The sequence below is a fragment of the Pinus tabuliformis genome, chromosome 3_2 (genome assembly GCF_031772625.1).
Source record: "Pinus tabuliformis cultivar Carrire ecotype Pingquan chromosome 3_2, CPIR1, whole genome shotgun sequence".
Taxonomy (NCBI): domain Eukaryota; kingdom Viridiplantae; phylum Streptophyta; class Pinopsida; order Pinales; family Pinaceae; genus Pinus; species Pinus tabuliformis.
The window spans coordinates 719,927,391-719,946,071 of record NC_142302.1 but is presented as its reverse complement, the minus strand read 5'-3'; the positions used below and the strand labels follow the sequence as shown (position 1 = coordinate 719,946,071).

The 18,681-nt window shown below is 35.5% G+C and overlaps 1 protein-coding gene across 3 annotated transcripts; it reads right to left on the bottom strand.

Moving 5' to 3' along the window:
- Positions 1-12,038: 12,038 nt before the first annotated feature.
- Positions 12,039-17,066, bottom strand: LOC149182650 (uncharacterized). Of its 3 annotated transcripts, none has more exons than XM_089416919.1 (7): positions 16,897-17,066; positions 15,701-16,299; positions 15,284-15,416; positions 13,405-13,537; positions 13,150-13,186; positions 12,612-12,846; positions 12,039-12,482 (listed from the first exon to the last, which is right to left on the bottom strand). In XM_089416919.1, the coding sequence occupies exons 2-7, from the start codon at positions 15,983-15,985 to the stop codon at positions 12,352-12,354; spliced, it is 954 nt and encodes a 317-aa protein (XP_089273045.1). In that variant the 5' UTR covers positions 15,986-16,299; positions 16,897-17,066; the 3' UTR covers positions 12,039-12,351. The 3 variants fall into 3 exon arrangements, with proteins under 3 accessions (XP_089273045.1, XP_089273046.1, XP_089273047.1); XM_089416920.1 differs by lacking the exon at positions 16,897-17,066 and adding an exon at positions 16,555-16,707; XM_089416921.1 differs by lacking the exon at positions 16,897-17,066 and having other exon boundaries at positions 12,624-12,846; positions 15,701-16,503.
- Between the last annotated feature and the right edge of the window lie 1,615 nt (positions 17,067-18,681).

Here is an 18,681-nt window from a genome sequence, read left to right as displayed (position 1 = left end):
AATATAAGACTAATCTGCCTTCTTTAACCTCATCATATTGCACTTTTCCCTCTGGATATCCTTAATTAATAACATTAACTATTAATACCTTATTCTAAAAAAAAATTAATGTAAATAAGAATAACAATAATGATAAACAAATTCATTAACATAACTTTAGATTAATAATTTTAATAAAACTAGTAATAACAAGCTACTTCATTAACATAACTTTAGAAAATTAAAAATAATTAAAACTTTATATTATATAAATCTATTCCTTCATTAACATCATTAACAAATAATTCTTAATAATATCATTAACATTTAATATCTTAATAAGAAATTTAATATCCCAACAATCTCAATAGAGACGGAGGGATAGAGGTTAGCAGGAGTTGGATCTCTCTTCTCACACAAAACCACATTCAACTAATTCGCCTAGATTCCCCTTCTCACACAAAACCATATTCAACCAATATTCCTTCCTTAACATCATCATATTGCACCTTGCCCTCTTCCTATCCTTAATTAATAACATCAATTATTAATAACTTATTCTATAAATATAAATATATATATATATATATATATATATGCGTGTGTGTGTATATATATATATATGTGTGTGTGTGTGTGTATATATATATATATATATATATATATATATATATATATATATATATATATATATAACTAATAATAATAAACAACTTCATTAACATAACTTTAAATTAAAAATAATAATAATAATAATAAAACTAATAATAACAATAATACTAATCTATTTCATTAACATAACTTTAGACAATTAAAAATAATTAAAATATTATATTATATAAATTTATTCATTCATTAATATCATTAACAAATAATCCTTAACAATATCATTAGCATTCAATATCTTAATACCCGAATGCGGGTGAAATCAATGTGTCATAAAGTTTCACAGGACAGATGGAGGCGCTTGGTACTGCCAGATGCAAACCCGCGCGATTCTCCAGAAGCTTATTTGGTTGATGTGTGTGATAGTCAAGCGGCTCACTCGGTTCTTGAGGGATCATTTGCAGAGCAAAAGATTTGGCACGCTCTCTGCATTTACTACTCGTTCCGTCCAAGGTATGGCTTTGGTTATTTTATCCATGGCGTTCAGGGAATTCATTACCACTGTAAGCGCCCTGCCTTCGTGTCTCTGGTTAAAGTCGGAAGTGGGTTTCGAGGGCTGCCTATTCTCTGCAAACAACGGTGAGTTTTCTTTGTGTATTTCGTTTCTTGTTCACCTTTGGCTTGGGAAGATGTGGCGTTTAGATAGTGGTCTAGTCTCTGGAAACTTTGGCAAGCTTTCAACTTCCCCTACTACTTTTCTTGAGTCACTCTCCTTGCATTTACAGTCCTGCCATCCGTGTCTTAAGTTGGTTTCTGTGTTGTGTAACCTCTCTTTGGGTTCTGCTTTCGGTTTTCTGGATTGTTTCATCACCCTCCGGTCTCGGCCTCTGCAGACTCTCCTCATCATGGTGCGCCACAGCATGAGGAGTCGTTTCGGGGGAAGTCGGGGAGGGCGTGGAAAACGGCTGGCTCCCAGCTCTATGGATCCTTCTCACAGTCCAATTCCGTATCATGGGTTCCAAACAACTCATTTCACTTTTCAGAGCAATTTGAATAGACCTGTAATCAATGCCAATATCACCATTCTCTTCTCTGAAGAAGAAGCTCTGCCTCCAATTCGGGTGCGCCTGATGTCTGAGCCTCCTCAGAAATCTTTCAAAAGAGCCAGCAGTCAAAGCAATAGACAGGTTGCTGCAGGGGAAAGTCTGGTGAAAGATCAGGGGGAGAGACTTGAAAGGAGCGAGGCTCCCAGTGCCTCTCGGCCTCCGGAAACTGCTGTCTCGAGGATTCGGGAAGAGATGGATAGTGACACGCGTCCCCTGATGAGGCACCCAAGCAATGAAGATGTTGGACATGAGGATGCATGGAAGGATAACGCCTGTCCGGTGGTGGAGGAACCTCAGCATGAGGACGCTGCATTTTGAGGCCATCTGGGCCCTTCCCTTTTTGGTTTTCCGGATGACTAACATGATCAAGCTCAAGCGGTTTTGGACGCAGCTCGGGTCGGAAATCTTCAGACAGGCGGTCTTAATTTTCTCTATGTTGCTTAGTAATGTAAAAATCTTCTGGAATTTTGAGCAATGTAATGGTCTCGTGCTCTGGTCATATGCTCTAGACAGACGGTTTTCACCTCCTCTTCATGTTTCCTTGGTTAATTCCTGGTGGCTATATCTGCTCTCTTGCTTATGTATCTGGTTCTTCCCTCACAAGGGATAGTTTATGTTGTTCTGAGTGCTCTCGGAGGATGATTCCCGAGGCTTCGCCCCCTTGTATTTTTACTTTGTTTTACAGTTAATATAATTAGCATTTTCCGAGAAAAAAAAAACATTTAATATCTTAATAATAATTTTAATATAAATTCTAAACTAATAACAGAGAATACAATATGAACCTATCTTTAGATATTTTATATCAATTATAATATACTATGTATATGTAAACTTGTATATACCTTCTCATATTTTTAATTTGATTTTAAGCTTAAATACTTGGCTAGTTTCTTGCATTGGACACTCTCTCTCTTATTTGTATGACCCGTTTCCTACTCTCTTTTACTCGCCTTTTGTCTTGACAATAGGTCTTGGTTTAGACTTGAACCGTTGACCATAAAATGTCTATTGTAGAGCAATTTCCTACATAACTACATCAAGTAGAACAATGGTTATGTGAGACAAAACAACACATGTAGACTACTTTATATAAGTTTGTTACTGGTTTATGGGAAGAAAGTTTTGTATCCGCAAAGAATCAATAAGAGAGAACTTGATCAAAAATATCCGTAGTGGAAAATTAATAGGCCATTTTGGGCATAATAAGATGCTTGCAATGTTTGAAGGGAGGTACTAATGCCCAAGTATGAAGAAAAAGGTGAGAAAGTTTGTGGAGTGGTGTAGGATATGGCAAATGAAAAAAAGGAAAAAAACAAAAAACACATGATTGCATACGTTGTTATTAGTATTGAATATGTAATGGGAGAATATGGAAATGGATTTTATGCATACACTACCAAATACAATGCAAATTCAATGAAATTTTTGTAGTGGTTGATAAGGTTTCGAAAATGACAAACTTTTCCCTTGAACTAAAGGAAAAGATGTGTGTTATTATGTTGAATTATTGTTTAGAGAGTGTGAAATTGATGCACTATTAAAGATAATCACCTCCAATAGGAGCACAAAATTTTTGAGTTAGATGATGTGGCAAAAGGTCAAAGGGAGACTAAAATTTTGTTCAATATATCTCTTTATACATGTTGGAAATAAAGGTGCTAAAATGGATTATGGAATATTGTAAGATGTTTTAGCTAAAAACAATTCAAAGTAATGGGATTAAAGTTACTGTGGGGATAATTTTCATAATACAATTTATCAAAAAAGGAAACAAGTTTTTCTACCATGATCTTCAAAAACTGCAACAGAGATGAGATTTTTCTTTAGGCTTGGAACGAACATGACATCCTTGAGTCTAAGAGGGGAGACCGACTCCCTCTAAAAGGTGATTGTACTAATCCCAGTCATGTTTTGCCTTCTATCTTCCCCCAGCTCGATGTGCATCTAGAAATCTTTCTTGTCCAAATCGCTAAAAAAGTTTCTACAACTTGTCATGTGGAACGATGCACCTGAGTCCAAGTACCACATGCTCCCCATCACTGTGTTGGCCATGCATGTGATAAGGGTGATGTCAAGCTCGAACTATGAAGTCAAAGTTTCACTTGCTACTCCTCTTGAAGTCTTCTTGCTTGATTTTTTGCGTGGACACTTCATGGCATAGTGCCTAATCTCATGACAATTGAAGCATTTAATTTTGGACAAATATTTCTTCTTGCACCCTTGGCTAGATTCTGGTGTGGTTTGAGATTTCTTCCCTTTTCCCTTATTTCCTTTTCCAACCAATGTAAATTTTTCTTCATCCTCGCCCTTGGATGAAATCCCATCTTTGGTATTCCGCCTTATTTCCTCTTGTAACAAATCGGACCATAAGCTTTCCCAATTCGGTAGTTTCTCCCTCTTGTTAACTGAATATTGGTAGCTATGCCAACTTTTGGGAAGTCCTAGAATGGCTAGGCTTACCAAGTCATCTTCTACAACATTAACACCAACCCCACCAAGTTCATCATGAACTTGTGTAAATCTGCTCAGATATTGCGGGATAGTGTCATTCTTTTGCATCTTGATATTTCGAAGTTTATCCTTGAGCGCTAGGTTCTTGTGGTCACTACTATTCTCAAACAATTATGTCAGTGCTTTCCACATTGCAAATGGAGTTTCTTTCCCATGGATATTTGAGACAATGTGATCTTGTACTCCCTCCAAGATTATTCTCCTCACCTTGGCTACATCTTTCTTCCATTGGGCTAGGTTTTGTGCATTAGATGTTTGTGGTTTGTAACATATGTCTTGATGTATTCTAGCAATTCGTTGTCATCCAACACCGCCTCCATGCGATCCTTCCATGCAATGAAATTAGAGTTGCCTTCCAAGGCATACTCTAGTCTCAGCTCATTGAAGGTGATCTTCCCAACTCTAAAGAGATCCTACTAGACTGAACTATAAATTTGAACCTCTTGAGAAACAACTTTGAAATTCTTGTTCTAATGTGAATCCTGCACTGATACCATGTAGAAATTATGTGTATATTTGCAATTGCTCATGAAGTTTTATTCAAAATCACAAGACACAAACCTACTCTATTGTTTTGCGGAATTAAATTCACAATTTAGAACATCAATCACAAACATGCAATGATAAATAACACACATGCACAGTATTTTTAACAGGGTAAAGCAATCTACTAAACCCCTTTTCCTACTTGCATTAATCTGATGAATAGAGATGTATTACAATTTCTAGCTCAATCTGAGCTCAACCTACAAGTGAATAACCTCTCTCTCTACTCACCGAGAATTTTTGACCCATACTTAGTCAATTTCTGCCTCTTCTTGAGCCCCTATTTCCTTGCGCAATTCTTGAGGAAATTAGGCCCCTAATATTTAATAATTTTCTCCAAAATGATTGCGCAATTCTCAAGGTTGATCATATGACTGCACGCAACACCTGTACACTCAAGACTAGCCTACAACTAATGTTACACTACCTTGGAATCTCCACCAAAACTGGGGAACTCAAATTCTCTACATGCACTAGCTATTTGGGTTGATTGATCAGTCAACTCGATGGTCATTGAGTTAGACTAAAGTCCCACTACGCAACTGACCTTCCACTAGTTCCTCCAACAGCTAGAACTAGTTTAACTCAAAAAAAAATTGAAATAATTGACCTTGATTGGCACAAATTAGTAAGCACACATGCTTAACTGAATTCTAACTCCTCTAACTTGAATTTATTAAGTAAACTAAGTGACACAAACCATGTCACACAAGTTAATTGCATCCAAGTTGTTTGTTGATATGGAAATTCTAATTTTCTCAATTTGACTAAGGCAAAATCAAATTGAGACTTTCTTGTTGCACTTTTCAACACTTCGGAGACTCCCCTCTCAGGTTCATGCAAGAAAAGTGAACAAAAAGGTCTAAAATTTTCAAAGCCTTCGAATATCAAGCTCAATGATCTACCCACCTCTTTTGAAATCAAATCGAAGGACTCCATGATTGAGGCAGTAGTGGGCGTCCTTACTAAGTCCTCCCATGTTTCCTTGCATGTTTCTGGTTTGCAACAAAGTACAATGCACAAAAAATTAGAAAAATGGAAAGCAATTCCGGTCTCAACAGGGCACGCATCTCCAAAAGGAAATAATAGGAAAGTGATTTCGTGGGCTAATTTCTCCTCCTCCAATTCTTTTGGTAGATTCTAACAATGTAACCACCCTTATCATAGGCATGGGAGTCTCTTCAAATCTAGGAGAAGATGGGGTGTGGACCCAAGTCAAAAGAAAGTCAAAAAACAGTTCTCGAGGAAAGGCGAAAACTTGTTCAAAAAATTATAAGTAGAAAAGTGTTGCAATTTCATCCAGATAATGGGAATTTTATGGAAAGTTCACAGTTTTGTTTTTGTTTTGTATTCTTTTGTCATGTTAGCTTGCAAATTCTGCATTTTGTAAATAAATTTTTATAGAAACTATGGAGATCATCTTTTTTGTTTGAAGAGTGTTGTTAATAATAGAGATAGTAAACATTGTGTTTACTCTTTCGAAGATATCCCTTTTGTGGATGATTCTAGATGTAAGGGTTCTAATATAAGGATACTAGCCTAGAATTGAGACTTTTATTAATATAAAATCTCCTATCTGATTCGTTTAAAAAAAATTATAGTTTGTGTAGATTGCATTGGTAAAGCACTCACTTTTAAATTGAATTTTCGCACACAAAAAAATTTGGTGCACACATTAAATATTCATTATCATTTTCTAAAAAAAATAGAATACAAGGTAAATTTAACTTATTAAATATCAATAAAAAAATAAAATAAGTTAATAATTAATAGAATTTTTTACAAATCATTTTTTACTATATAATAAACTTTTAAAAGCAAATGCTAGTTTTGATCACACAGAATTAAAAATCCAGTAAATTTACATCTTTTATCACTAGGATACTAGGGAAAATTTTAGGGGCGGAATTTAGCTAATTGGCTATTTTTTGACATTTTCTATAATAATAAAATATTCACCCATTTCATTACAAATTTACCAATTTTTTACATATATATGATTAAATTGATGATATTAGCCAAAATAATTACCAATTCTAATATTAAATTAGATGTTTTTTTATTGAATATTCACCTACATTCTATATGTATGACTTTTCAAACTAGAATAATCGTCTATAATACTATAAATAGGCACAATATTTCAATCCTTAAAAAATACCTTGTAGGAAACAATAAAAATAATGACCCATGTTCATATTTTCATCTCTGAGTGCAAGTGAAAAGCTTTAGTTGTGCCATCCCTTTCCCACAATAAGTGCATCAATCACAATTTGCATGAAAAGGTGCACATTTATATGGAATGGAAGAACCCAAAATAGCAACTTTGAATAGGGGAACAAGATAACGCTTAATAGGATCTTGTGTAAGTTACATAGATAAGTAGAACAATAGTTATGTGAGACAAAACAACACATGTAGACTATTTTATATAAGTTGGTTATTGGTTTATGGGAAGAAAGTTGTGGATCCTCAAAAAATCAATAAGGGAGAACTCGATAAAAAAAAATATCTGTAGTGGCAAATTAAGAGGCCATTTCAGGGACAATAAGATGCTTGCAATGTTGGATGGGGGGAACTAATGGCCAAGTATGAAGAAAAAGGTGAGCGAGTTTGTGGAGTGATGGCCAAGTATGAAGAAAAAGGTGAGCAAGTTTGTGGAATGGTGCAGGATATACCAAATGGAAAAAACGACAAAAACAAAAAACACAACTGCATACGTTGTTATTAGTATTGACGATGTAATGGGAGAATATGTCAATGGATTTTATGCTACACTATCAAATACAATGCAAATTCGATGCAATTTGTGTAGTGGTTGATAAGATTTCAAAAATGACAAACTTTTCCCTTGAACAAAATGCAAAGATGTGTGCTATTATGTGGAATTATTGTTTAGAGAGTGTGAACCGATGCATTATTAAAGATAATCACCTCAAATAGGAGCACAAAATTTTTGAGTTAGATGATGTGGAAAAAGGTCAAATGGGGACTAAAATTTTGTTCAATATATTTGATTATACAGTTGGAAATAGAGGTGGTGAAATGGATTATGGAATCTTATAAGATGTTTTTAGCTAAAAACAAGTCAAAGTAATGGGATTAAGGTTAGTGCAGGGATAATTTTCATACAACAATCTAGCAAAAAAGGCAACAAGTTTTTCTACCTTCAAGATATTGTTAAAATTACTATATTTCTTTGTGAATGTGAAGAACATCGATGATATAGTGTTTTTTGAAAAACAAATGGAGCAGATAGATGTGGCGGTCCAAACAAGGTTGGAGGAGAATAGAGTGATGTGCATGGATAACATTGATGTGAGCAAGTGATTTAAGCCACTTGACATTGGAAACTAAGTAATGTTGTATTTGAGAAAAGATTGTTATCCCAGTGGCACATATAGCAAGCTCAAATTAAGGAAGATTAGACCAAGTAAAATTGGAGAAAGTCTAGCAACAATCTATCATGCATCTAAGGTGGAATTTCTAGAGTTTGGCAATTCATCAAAATTCAACTTGGCTAGGCTTGTATGAATACAAAGGAAAAATTATTGCATATGATGATGATGAGGAATTGTTGAAATGGATTGGAGGAAGCATGAGTTGAGAAAGAAGCCAAAAGAGATTGAGTGAATTTTGGTAGTGAAAACATTTAGGACAAGGGATATTATGTACTAGCAAAGATAAGTTGATGCAAGGGCATCTATAATTATTTTAGTGTGAGCACAAGAAGTGGTCACAAGGATAAGTTAAACCAAGGCAAGAAGAAAGCAGGGAGAGATGCCAAATCTCAATAAAGGATGCGCACTTCAAGTTGATTTAAATGATGAAAGCACAAGGAAGACAATAACATGTGAACAACACACATTAGACAAGGAACATAGATCATTAGTAAAGCATATGGTCAAAAATCCCACTATATTATAGAGTTCATTGAGTGGTAGGCTAGCTAAAATTCAAAATAGCATCACTAGTTCCAAGGGTCGATGAGATGTGTACATTGAGAAAGAAGTGAAATTAGCCCAACTCTTTCACATTGATTGGCTTTGAATGTGTGAAGTAATAGTTGTTTATATAAAAATATTTGTGTTGTTAGTTAGCACAAGTGCTCGCGAGAATAAGTCAAACTGGAGACAAGATAAAGAAAAACAATGCATGCATTATATCATTGTATGTGCAAACGCGATGTAGTGAAGAGCGCAATGTGAGAAATATGCACAATTTTGAAGGAAGAACAACTGAAATGCACAAGGCACATTGAGGAGATGACAAATCTCAATAAAATAAGAGCGCTTGGAGTTGAAATAGATGGTGCAAGCACAAGATAGACAACAATGTGTAAAAACGACACAGATTAGAAAAGGGTTTTAGTGCAAGGAACAACAAGTGTCGAACAAATGACTCAATGTGGATAAAAGATGGCGCATCAGAAGGATAAAAAAGGGGAGCGAGAAGGTTGAATAATGAAATGCAAGGAATGAGGAGGCAAAAGAACACAAAGAAATAAAATGTAAAGAGACATAAGTGTAACTTATTAGTAAAGCACATAACCAAAAATTCCATTACACGCTATAGAGTCCATTAAGTGATGGGTTAGCCAAAAGCCAAAAAGAGTGTCAATGGCTCCAAGGGCCAATGAAATGTGTACCTTGGGAAACTAATTGATTAGAAATGAAAATGTCCCAACACTTTCACATGGTTGGTTGTGAATGTGTGAAATAATAGTTGTTTGTATACAAATATTTATGTTGTTGTTAGTTTGCATTAACACTATTATAATGTAATTGTGAATATCTCTAATGTGTACCTTGGGAAACTAATTGATTAGAAATGAAATTGTTCCAACACTTTCACATGGTTGGTTGTGAATGTGTGAAATAATAGTTGTTTGTATACAAATATTTATGTTGTTGTTTGCATTAACACTATCATAATGTAATTGTGAATATCTCTAGCACTATCATTATCATTGTGTCATTGTTAACCTCTTTAGCACTATCATTATTTCATTATTAACCTCTCAATCATCTTGTAGAATAAGAGTCGGTGGAAAAAACCTTAGCTAGATCAAATTTGCTCCTCTCAAAACCCTTCATTCACTTTCAAAGTCAAGAGTGAAAGTTACTATTTCTCTCAAAGTCCTTCATTTCCTTTCCAAATTCCAAATTGAAAATTACTATTTCTCTACTTTAATGATATTGGCAATATTTCTACATGACTCATGGATTGCATTCCAATAATCTTTCAAGGATACCATTAAACAAATCAAGAACCATAGGTTATAGTAGATAGCTCACTAATGATTATTAAATTGTACTTTTTGTTTTGATACTTTTCCTTTCAAATCAATTTTGTGACTGATGTGATTTAGGAGTTTGAAATCAATTTTCAAATTTATGTACTCCGAGGAGTTGGAAATCAATTTTTAAATTTATATACTCCCAGGTAAAACAACCATTTAAAAGAGGCGTTAAAAAGTAAAACATGAGATGAAATGTCTTATACGTTACTTGAATCAACTACAAATCTAATCAACCAATCAATATGGATGTTACATGCTCCATTAACATGTTAATGGATGTGTCAATGGTAATTACCATCTATAGTTAGTGCATAAGATTATTAAGAGGCAAAATCTAGACATAGCTAAGAGGTAGTAAACGTTGAAGACGTCTCTTCGTACATACACTGAGGAGATTAATACAATTTTCCACGTCATTAGTATGAATGGTTGAGTGTCTTCTCACTAGTTTATTCTAGATGCACATAGATAACAAAAGATTTAAAATCCAATAGTATTTTATTATGTAGCAAGGATATCTATAAGAAGCCTATGAATCCAAATAAGTCAGCTTCTAGAATTTCAAGACCTGAGTTAGTAAATAAACAAAGATTTGATCTCGAATAAGGTACTTAAATAATCTTCCTTTAGTTTCGAAGTAAAGAGAGTTCCCAGTAATCTAGTTTACTGAGGTCTTCTCCAAGGCCAATAATCCCATGAATCTAGAAATTAGACCTAATGTTCTTGTCAGAGATCTCTCAATCTTCCCAGCTTTCAGTTTTCTTTAACCTGGTTTACTGAGGTCTTCTCCAAGGGCTAAAATCCCATGAATCTAGAAATTAGACACGATGTTCTTGTATGCAAGATATCCTCTTCCATCGTATTGGATAGATAATGATGTTAGGATTGACAGTGCTTTGTCTACACATCTCTTCAAGCGTTGTGGATGATTATCTCTCTTCGTTTCCGATTGCTGCGGATTGATGGATGAACTTACTTTGGTCCCGTTCCTTGCAGGATTCTAACAGTGTAGTAGCCTATAAAAGGGACTACAAATTTGAGGATAAAATTTATAAACTATTTTGAAAACAAGTACACGTTGGGGTTTAACACGAGCCAAGTTGTCAGTGATACTTCCTTACTACTCAGTAAACTACAATTTTCTCCGTGGGAGATTTTAAACAGCTGGTAAATTAATGAAACTAAAAGCCTGGGCATCTACCACAACCACTTTAACAGACTAAAATGTATCGAATGTGTACCCAAGGGATCTAATTCTATCTAGATAAACACAATATCTTGATTTGGGTAAAATATAAAATGATTCCAAATTGACAAACAGATATGGGGACCAATATATTTCAACCTCAAACTTTGAAATCAACAATTTACCCCAAAATAGTGACCTCTACGAACTTCAGAGTGGAGTGTTACTACCTTAGCCAACTATAGTGATTCTAGTAAATGCCTAACGGCAATAACAATTAGACCCTATTAAAATATTACTATGTTAATGAGGAGTTGCGGTTCACAACTCCCCATAGATCAAACATAAGTAAAATTATCACAAAAAAGGGCCCCTGCTAAACAATCTTGAAAACCTCAATGCCAGGAATTTGATTAACCTTCCTTTGAATTTTAATCCAGAATTGAAACATGCATAAATGGTTTTAACTGAAACCTCATGTAGACAGTAGCATATGCCATATATGGGAGGATTTAAAAATTGAAGCGAAAATGAACCTTGTCGACCTTCCTTTGCAGTCTACTACATACACGATTGAAACATGCATACGGGTGTTTAACTCAAATCTCGCATTATTGGTTTAAATAATTTTGAACGTTATCACTTCATTTGATCTACAATGTCGTTAGAACAAGAGTTCATTTACATAAGTGATCTCAATCTGACTCAAATTTCATCTATTTATTTGTAATGAAAATATACCTAAATGATAAAATTTGAAACATCAGATACTTAAAGTAATGTCTGCATGAGCCAAATACATTGTTGAAAAACAAACTCTTGGTAATATATCTTTTTGAATCCGTTCTTATAGTCCCATATCAGCCTCTCGAAAGCTAGTTCTCAATCGTAAATGTATAGAATTCAAAAGAATAAAAATTGGGGACTTTTAGCAATAAGGATCAAAATTAACTGAAATAGTTGTTCATGGAAACAATTTAAATATAATGCTCTTTTAATTTGTAAAGATGGATCATAGAGAATATTCAATTCAAGTTTGATCTCAACTTTAGGTCATTGTTGAACAAGTATGCCTCTTCTCTTTACCCTCTTCAATAGTCACAAAACATACATCAGGAAGCAGTCTGTTCAGAAGCTGCTACAGCCGCATATTTTTGAAGAGGCACTGGTACTGCATATTGTTGGGGTGTCTGTCCTGGACTCCGACTTACAGAAACCGAATTTGCACCTGTTAGTGTCAATCCTGCATTAGAAAGAATTTGTCAAAAATTAAAATATTGTATAAAAAGTTAACATCATTTTCATCTGCTAAAAAACCCACTGGTTTGAATTTTTTTTTAACATTTGACATAAAACTGGGAGTATAATATACCCGAAGACTGACCAGGGTTTTGTGCTGATGCCACACCCCCATACTGTGATGAAGCATTTGTTGTTGCTACCAATCCTGCACTGCTATACTGAACAATATGTGGACCCTGCATATATCCCGGTGAAGCAGGATAGCCAGATGTACCTTGTGTTACTTGTGCATGAGGATACATTGTTGCTGCTGGACCAGCATATAGTTGTGGAAACTGGGGTGCTGCATACGGATTATAATATCCCTGCAACAAAGCAAGTAGACATAGACATATAAGACACGAACAAGTGAATTGAGACAAGGCAACAAGTGAATTGAGACAAGGCATCTTCTCTCCCACCCCTTATTACAACCTAAAAGTTGGCATATAAATACATGGCTTTTAGTAGTATCTCTGCTTGAATGAAAAGGGAACAATGACCTCTAAAATATACAAAATCTAAAATGAACTCATCGGTACTGCACGCGGAATATAAACCAAAACCATAAATAATAAAAGACAAAAGAACAGTCACAAAAACACGGTGGTTTTTATTATTGATAATACCTGTGCAAAATTGAAATCTGGAGGATATGCTGGAAACCTGCAAATACACGGTAATTAACTATTTAGAGAAATATATATAAAATCACGTTAGGTAAGAAACTAATCTCATCGAAAGTGTTTATGAGGATTGTCATTCCACAAGCTATCATATCCAAAAACCATATAACATGATTACGAAAATTGTGCCTCAACCTTTCTAATGCACAAGATCAAAGTCCTCGAAAGACAAAATTAGAATTGCATGTTTAGGCTCACCCAAATGGAGAATATGGATAGCCTTGTTGATAAGGGTAGGGACCAGGTTGTGGAAATGCCAAGCCACCATTATAAGCAGGTACTCCAGCTTGAGAGCCTCCATGAAAGTGAGCACTTGGTCTGAAACGGTTGCCTACATGAACCAGCAAGGAAGTAAGAAGACAACAAGGTGTTATTAGTATGAAAAATATAAAATAATCTGACATAGAAGGATGTGATACTTCTTATTGGTTGAGTGACAGCTACATACCCCAACACAAACCACAACCCACGCAACACTACCTGGTCATACTTTTCAAACTCCAAATTCAATATGATACAATCTGACATAAAGGGATTTGTTGCTTCTGACTGGTAAGGCAACAGCTACATACCTAACACAAACCAGAATCAAAACATCCGAGGCATCCCTACCTAGTGATATTTGTCAACTCCCAATACATCCATATATTTTTTTCCCTCCTAGAAGTTACAAATATTCCATGGGCAATGAAGCACATTCCATTGCTTATGAATACTGACATCTGTTAGCTGTAACACTGCAGAATAAGCAATCTATACTTCTAAAACCCAAACTCAGATGTCATGAAGAACAGGTTGGATAAACCATAGATGGTCTTTCAGGACAGACAAGGTCCTAATGTTGTGTTTCAGCTCAGAAGTTGGCATTTCAGTTTACCTGTAGAAACAAGTACTGCAACAGCAGTCTCTCCAGCCGAGGGCTAATTGGCAACTGCCACCTGATTCAGCCAACATAAGTTAGCACGCAAACTCGTGCTGAATAACAGGCGACTGTATAACCTTGAACTCGTATAAATCTCTATTTATAACACCTTCAAGCTATCTCTTCAATGACCCAATGTAAAGTGCCCTGTACATAACTTTCAAGTACCCAAACTACACAAAGATAAATGAATAATACAACTATCTTTTTCCATATAAACTTCCCAATATCAATCCACAAGCAGCTAACATTAATAGTATAAGTAACTCCAGGACTAATTTTTCTGCATCAGAAAGCACATTTGTTCTTTTGAAAGCAATAAACAAAGTTCAAAAAATCTCATTTGATCTGATTAGAATTAATTCAAATCAAGATTTTCAATGAATGTTATATGTGGTTACCAGCCACTATTGCAGCTGGCAGTCAATACTGCCCTCCATCCAGAAAACTGGGTAAAGTTGGGAATCCACAGGGTGCTGGCAAGGTACCCACTTTTTCATTCTGAATGAAAAAGTGCCTAAGTGCAAGGAGTGAGGGAAATTTATTTTTCCAGAATTTATAAAAAAAATTCAATTCTAATCGAGATTTGTGTTTTTTAGCAAAACGGCAAGAGGGCCTTCCAAGAAAGACAATCTTTGCTTGTAAATTTGAATGTGGGGGGATGTCTTTCACTGTAATAGGGAAAGGAAAAAATATCAATCCCCATGGATACACATCACAAAGAGCATCCATCAATTTATCGTATTTCATGACCACAGATTCAAAGATCTGAATCTGAGATTTGCAATCGAAACCTCATGTCACTAATCATCAAATTTTAACAATGGACCAGACATCCATTGTCACTAACAAAACACACAGTTGCCTGACATCCAATATCTATGACCCATCTATGCATAAATCCCATGTTCCATCTATCTGTACCATCTAGCATTTGTGTGTAAACCTAGCTTGTTTGCCCAATGGATAAGGTCCTAGTTTCTATTATCTGGTATGTGACTTTGTGAGTTATGCTTCATATGGATGTTAAGGATGTCAAAACAACATTGTAATGTAACTTATCACCATCCATGATCATTAGTCCTTTCAGCCAGTAATAAAACCAATCTTGCAAAAACCAAAACAAAAGAAGGGCTAAATAAATGAAAGGCCTACTGTGCTGAGGAGGAGAAGGCCGACTCCTGCTGGCACCCAATGAAGCAAGATTGCAATTAGCCCGTCTGCCATCGATCACCGGCGATGGATCTGCGCATGCCCTCTTTGCAGCCTCCCGGTCCCGGAATGTCACCTGCAGAGATGCATGTAATCAGAAAAGCAAATCCCCAACACAAAAGAAAAGCCAGCACAGAAGCCATAAATTTAACACCAACCCTACATATCATGACCTAAAAAATCACTCACATACATACATATAAATATATATGTATGTACATATATGTGCATACTGTGTGTTAAAAGTGCATATACACAAAGATATATACAGACACATAGAGACAGACGTGTATCTATTAATGCATATACAAACAAGATCATCCAAAAAAAAAGGGGTAAGCAGAGAATAGAAAGACTTACAAAACCATAGCCCTTAGACCTCCCTGTATTCTTGTCCATGATGACCACAGCCTCCTGTATTTCCCCAAACTGTTCAAAGTATTTCTTCATGGTCTCCCTCTTAGTCTCCCATGCAAGCCCACCCACAAAGATCTTGGTATAAGTTGTATCCCCCTGCTGCTGCTGCTGGTTCTGATTAACCACAGCGGTATTGTTACTGTTGGTGGTGGCGGCGGTGGCGGCGGCAGTCTTACCTCCACCACCCAAGCCAACAGGCTGAGCAGACTGTTGCTGCTGCTGCGCCATGGCCCTGGATTGATTTCTTGATTCCCGGCCTTCCTCCCCCCTCCACAAACTAAATCTGAACGAATCCGAAACGCGGCCCACTCTCAAAAACACGCCAGACCACCGGATGCCCCCGTGATTCTTCTTCCAGCGATGCCCTTCTTGGCTCTCATTCGCCTCATTCTCGGTTCGATTCCCCTTAGCACCACCCCAACTGAAAAATATAAAATATATCTACCTGATCACTAATGCAACCACAATCAATGGAACAAGAACCAGAATCTCCCGGGCTTCTCCCCGCGATTCGATTCGCGGGCTCCTTGCTCTCCTATTGCCTGCGATCAACGCAGAGCTCATATAAATCAATCCCCTCGAAACATATACACACACATATATCAATCCCCTCGAAACATATACTCACATATATATATCAATCCCCTCGAAACATATACACACACTCAGACAGACACACACACACACACAGACTTCTTTCACCACAAACACATACACACAACACGACACCTCCCCCCACCCACAACTCTATTCCTCCGACCCAAAATACAAAATAAATAAACTCCCTGCAGAATTACCGTAGCCAAAGGCCACACAGTACGCTAACTTCTCCCTCTGCTCCCCCTGATCGCACGGCTACGCCCTGCCCCTAGATTTCCGGCGCCATGCACAGCCGTGGGATCGACGAAAACCGCGTGGGGGCTTTCCGCGTGGGGACGCCTCCGTGCTGGTTCCAGGCCACCCAGGCCCATTCTAATATTTAAATATTACTAATAATTATTATATTCATGTTCTTAGGCTCGGGAACATGCGCCCCCCCTCTCGTTCCCCCACTTCGGTTGTTAAGCGTTGAATCGCAGATGAAAACAGCAAAGCAAAAGAAAGAAAGAAAAAGGTCAAAGAAAACCAACTCTGCATACCGTTGCTTTGGGCGATGGAGGAATACGAGGAGCAGAACCGTGTCCAGATGGATAACTATAACTATAGATGGATATACGATATATACAATGTGTATATGCTTTTCATTGTTCCGGCATGCACTGCGCAGCAGACCAAAGTCGTCACAGACTCCAGTCGTCGCGAACAAATACACAGAAAAAGAGGCAGCAGAAGCAGGAAATTCACCACCATGCATGCAATAAATAAAGAAGACCAAAGGAAATTACTCACTCACATTTATTTTTGTAATAATAGCATTTATTTTAATATCATTAATTCTAAAACCATATATGTATTGTGTTCTGTTAATTGGTTTTTGTTGAGAGTAGTTTTTCATTTTTATATTTTTTCACAAATTTCAAATTGATTTTTTTATTTTTTTATTTCTTGGAATTTTAATAATTTGATTTTTTTTAAATAATTTGAGATGTTTATGGTCAAAATTTTAATTGATAAAATGGGATTATAATTTTTAATAAAATTTATATTAAATTTATCATGTGAAATATATAATAGTTTGTGAGTGATAGGGTGTTATGTTAGGAAGTTTGTGAGTGATAGGGTGTTATGTTAGGGTTTTTTTTTTTTTTTTTTTTGTCTAAAAGTTATTGATATAAAAGTTATTTTTTCAAATGGTGTGGATACAAAAAATTCACCAGTGATTTTTATAACTTAAGCAAGCTTACGTCATGTTTAAAGATTTTATATATACGTCATAGTTTCTTAAAATATCCTTGATATTCAACTTAAACACCCTTGTGTCACATTTAAACATCATCCATCCATGCTCAAGGCCACATTTTTTTTTAGAGATTTTATATATGCTCATGTCACAGTTTTTTTTTTTTTTTTTTTAGAGATTTTATATATGCTCATGTCACAGTTTCTTAAAATATCCTTGATATCCAACTTAAACACACTTGTCTCACATTTAAACATCATCCATGCATGCCCAAGGCCACATTTTTTTTAGAAGATCATTGATACCCCTGGATTACAAAGTCTTAACCAAAACATATTTACTCATGTTAAGAGTTAGTGTGTTGTGAGATTTTCGGAATAGCACGTGTTGTTAGAGATTTCCTGAATAGCATTGTGTAATGTGTAGTATGAGTTATGCAAGTTTCAATGGTAATTTCAATCACTCAAAGTTAATGTGTTTTTTATAACTTATATATCTTTAAGTCAAAATTAATGTGTTTTTTATAACTTATATATTTTTAAGTCATAATTAAAAATTGGCAAAAAAAAAAAAAACACATATATCTTTATTCATGTTAAAAGTTTATATGTTTTTTATAACTTATACATAGTTGAGTCATATTTAAAAATTATCCATCCATACCCCAATATCACAATTTCTTAAAAGATCTTTGATACCCAACTAAAACACCTTTGCATTAGGTTTAAAGATAATCCATACATGCCTAGTCACAATGTCTTAAAAAAATCTTTGATACCCCTCGGTTAGAGTAGATTAGCCAAAAGTACAAATCACAAACTAGTATACACTAATTAATATATCTATCTATCTATATATATAAATATTATTAAACCAGTATACTTAAAATATATATATAATATTGTTTTTCTATGTTATGGATATAGATGAGAAGCGATTGATTTTGAAAGCAGTTGTCTATAACGCGACTTTTTGAAAGTCTTTCTGGCGGGTTTTTCCGGTCGAAATCCGACAGGAATTTATTGGAATCGCAAGTTTGATAGCTAGTTTCCGCACAATGAAAGCGTCCAAGGGGTTTTTCAAG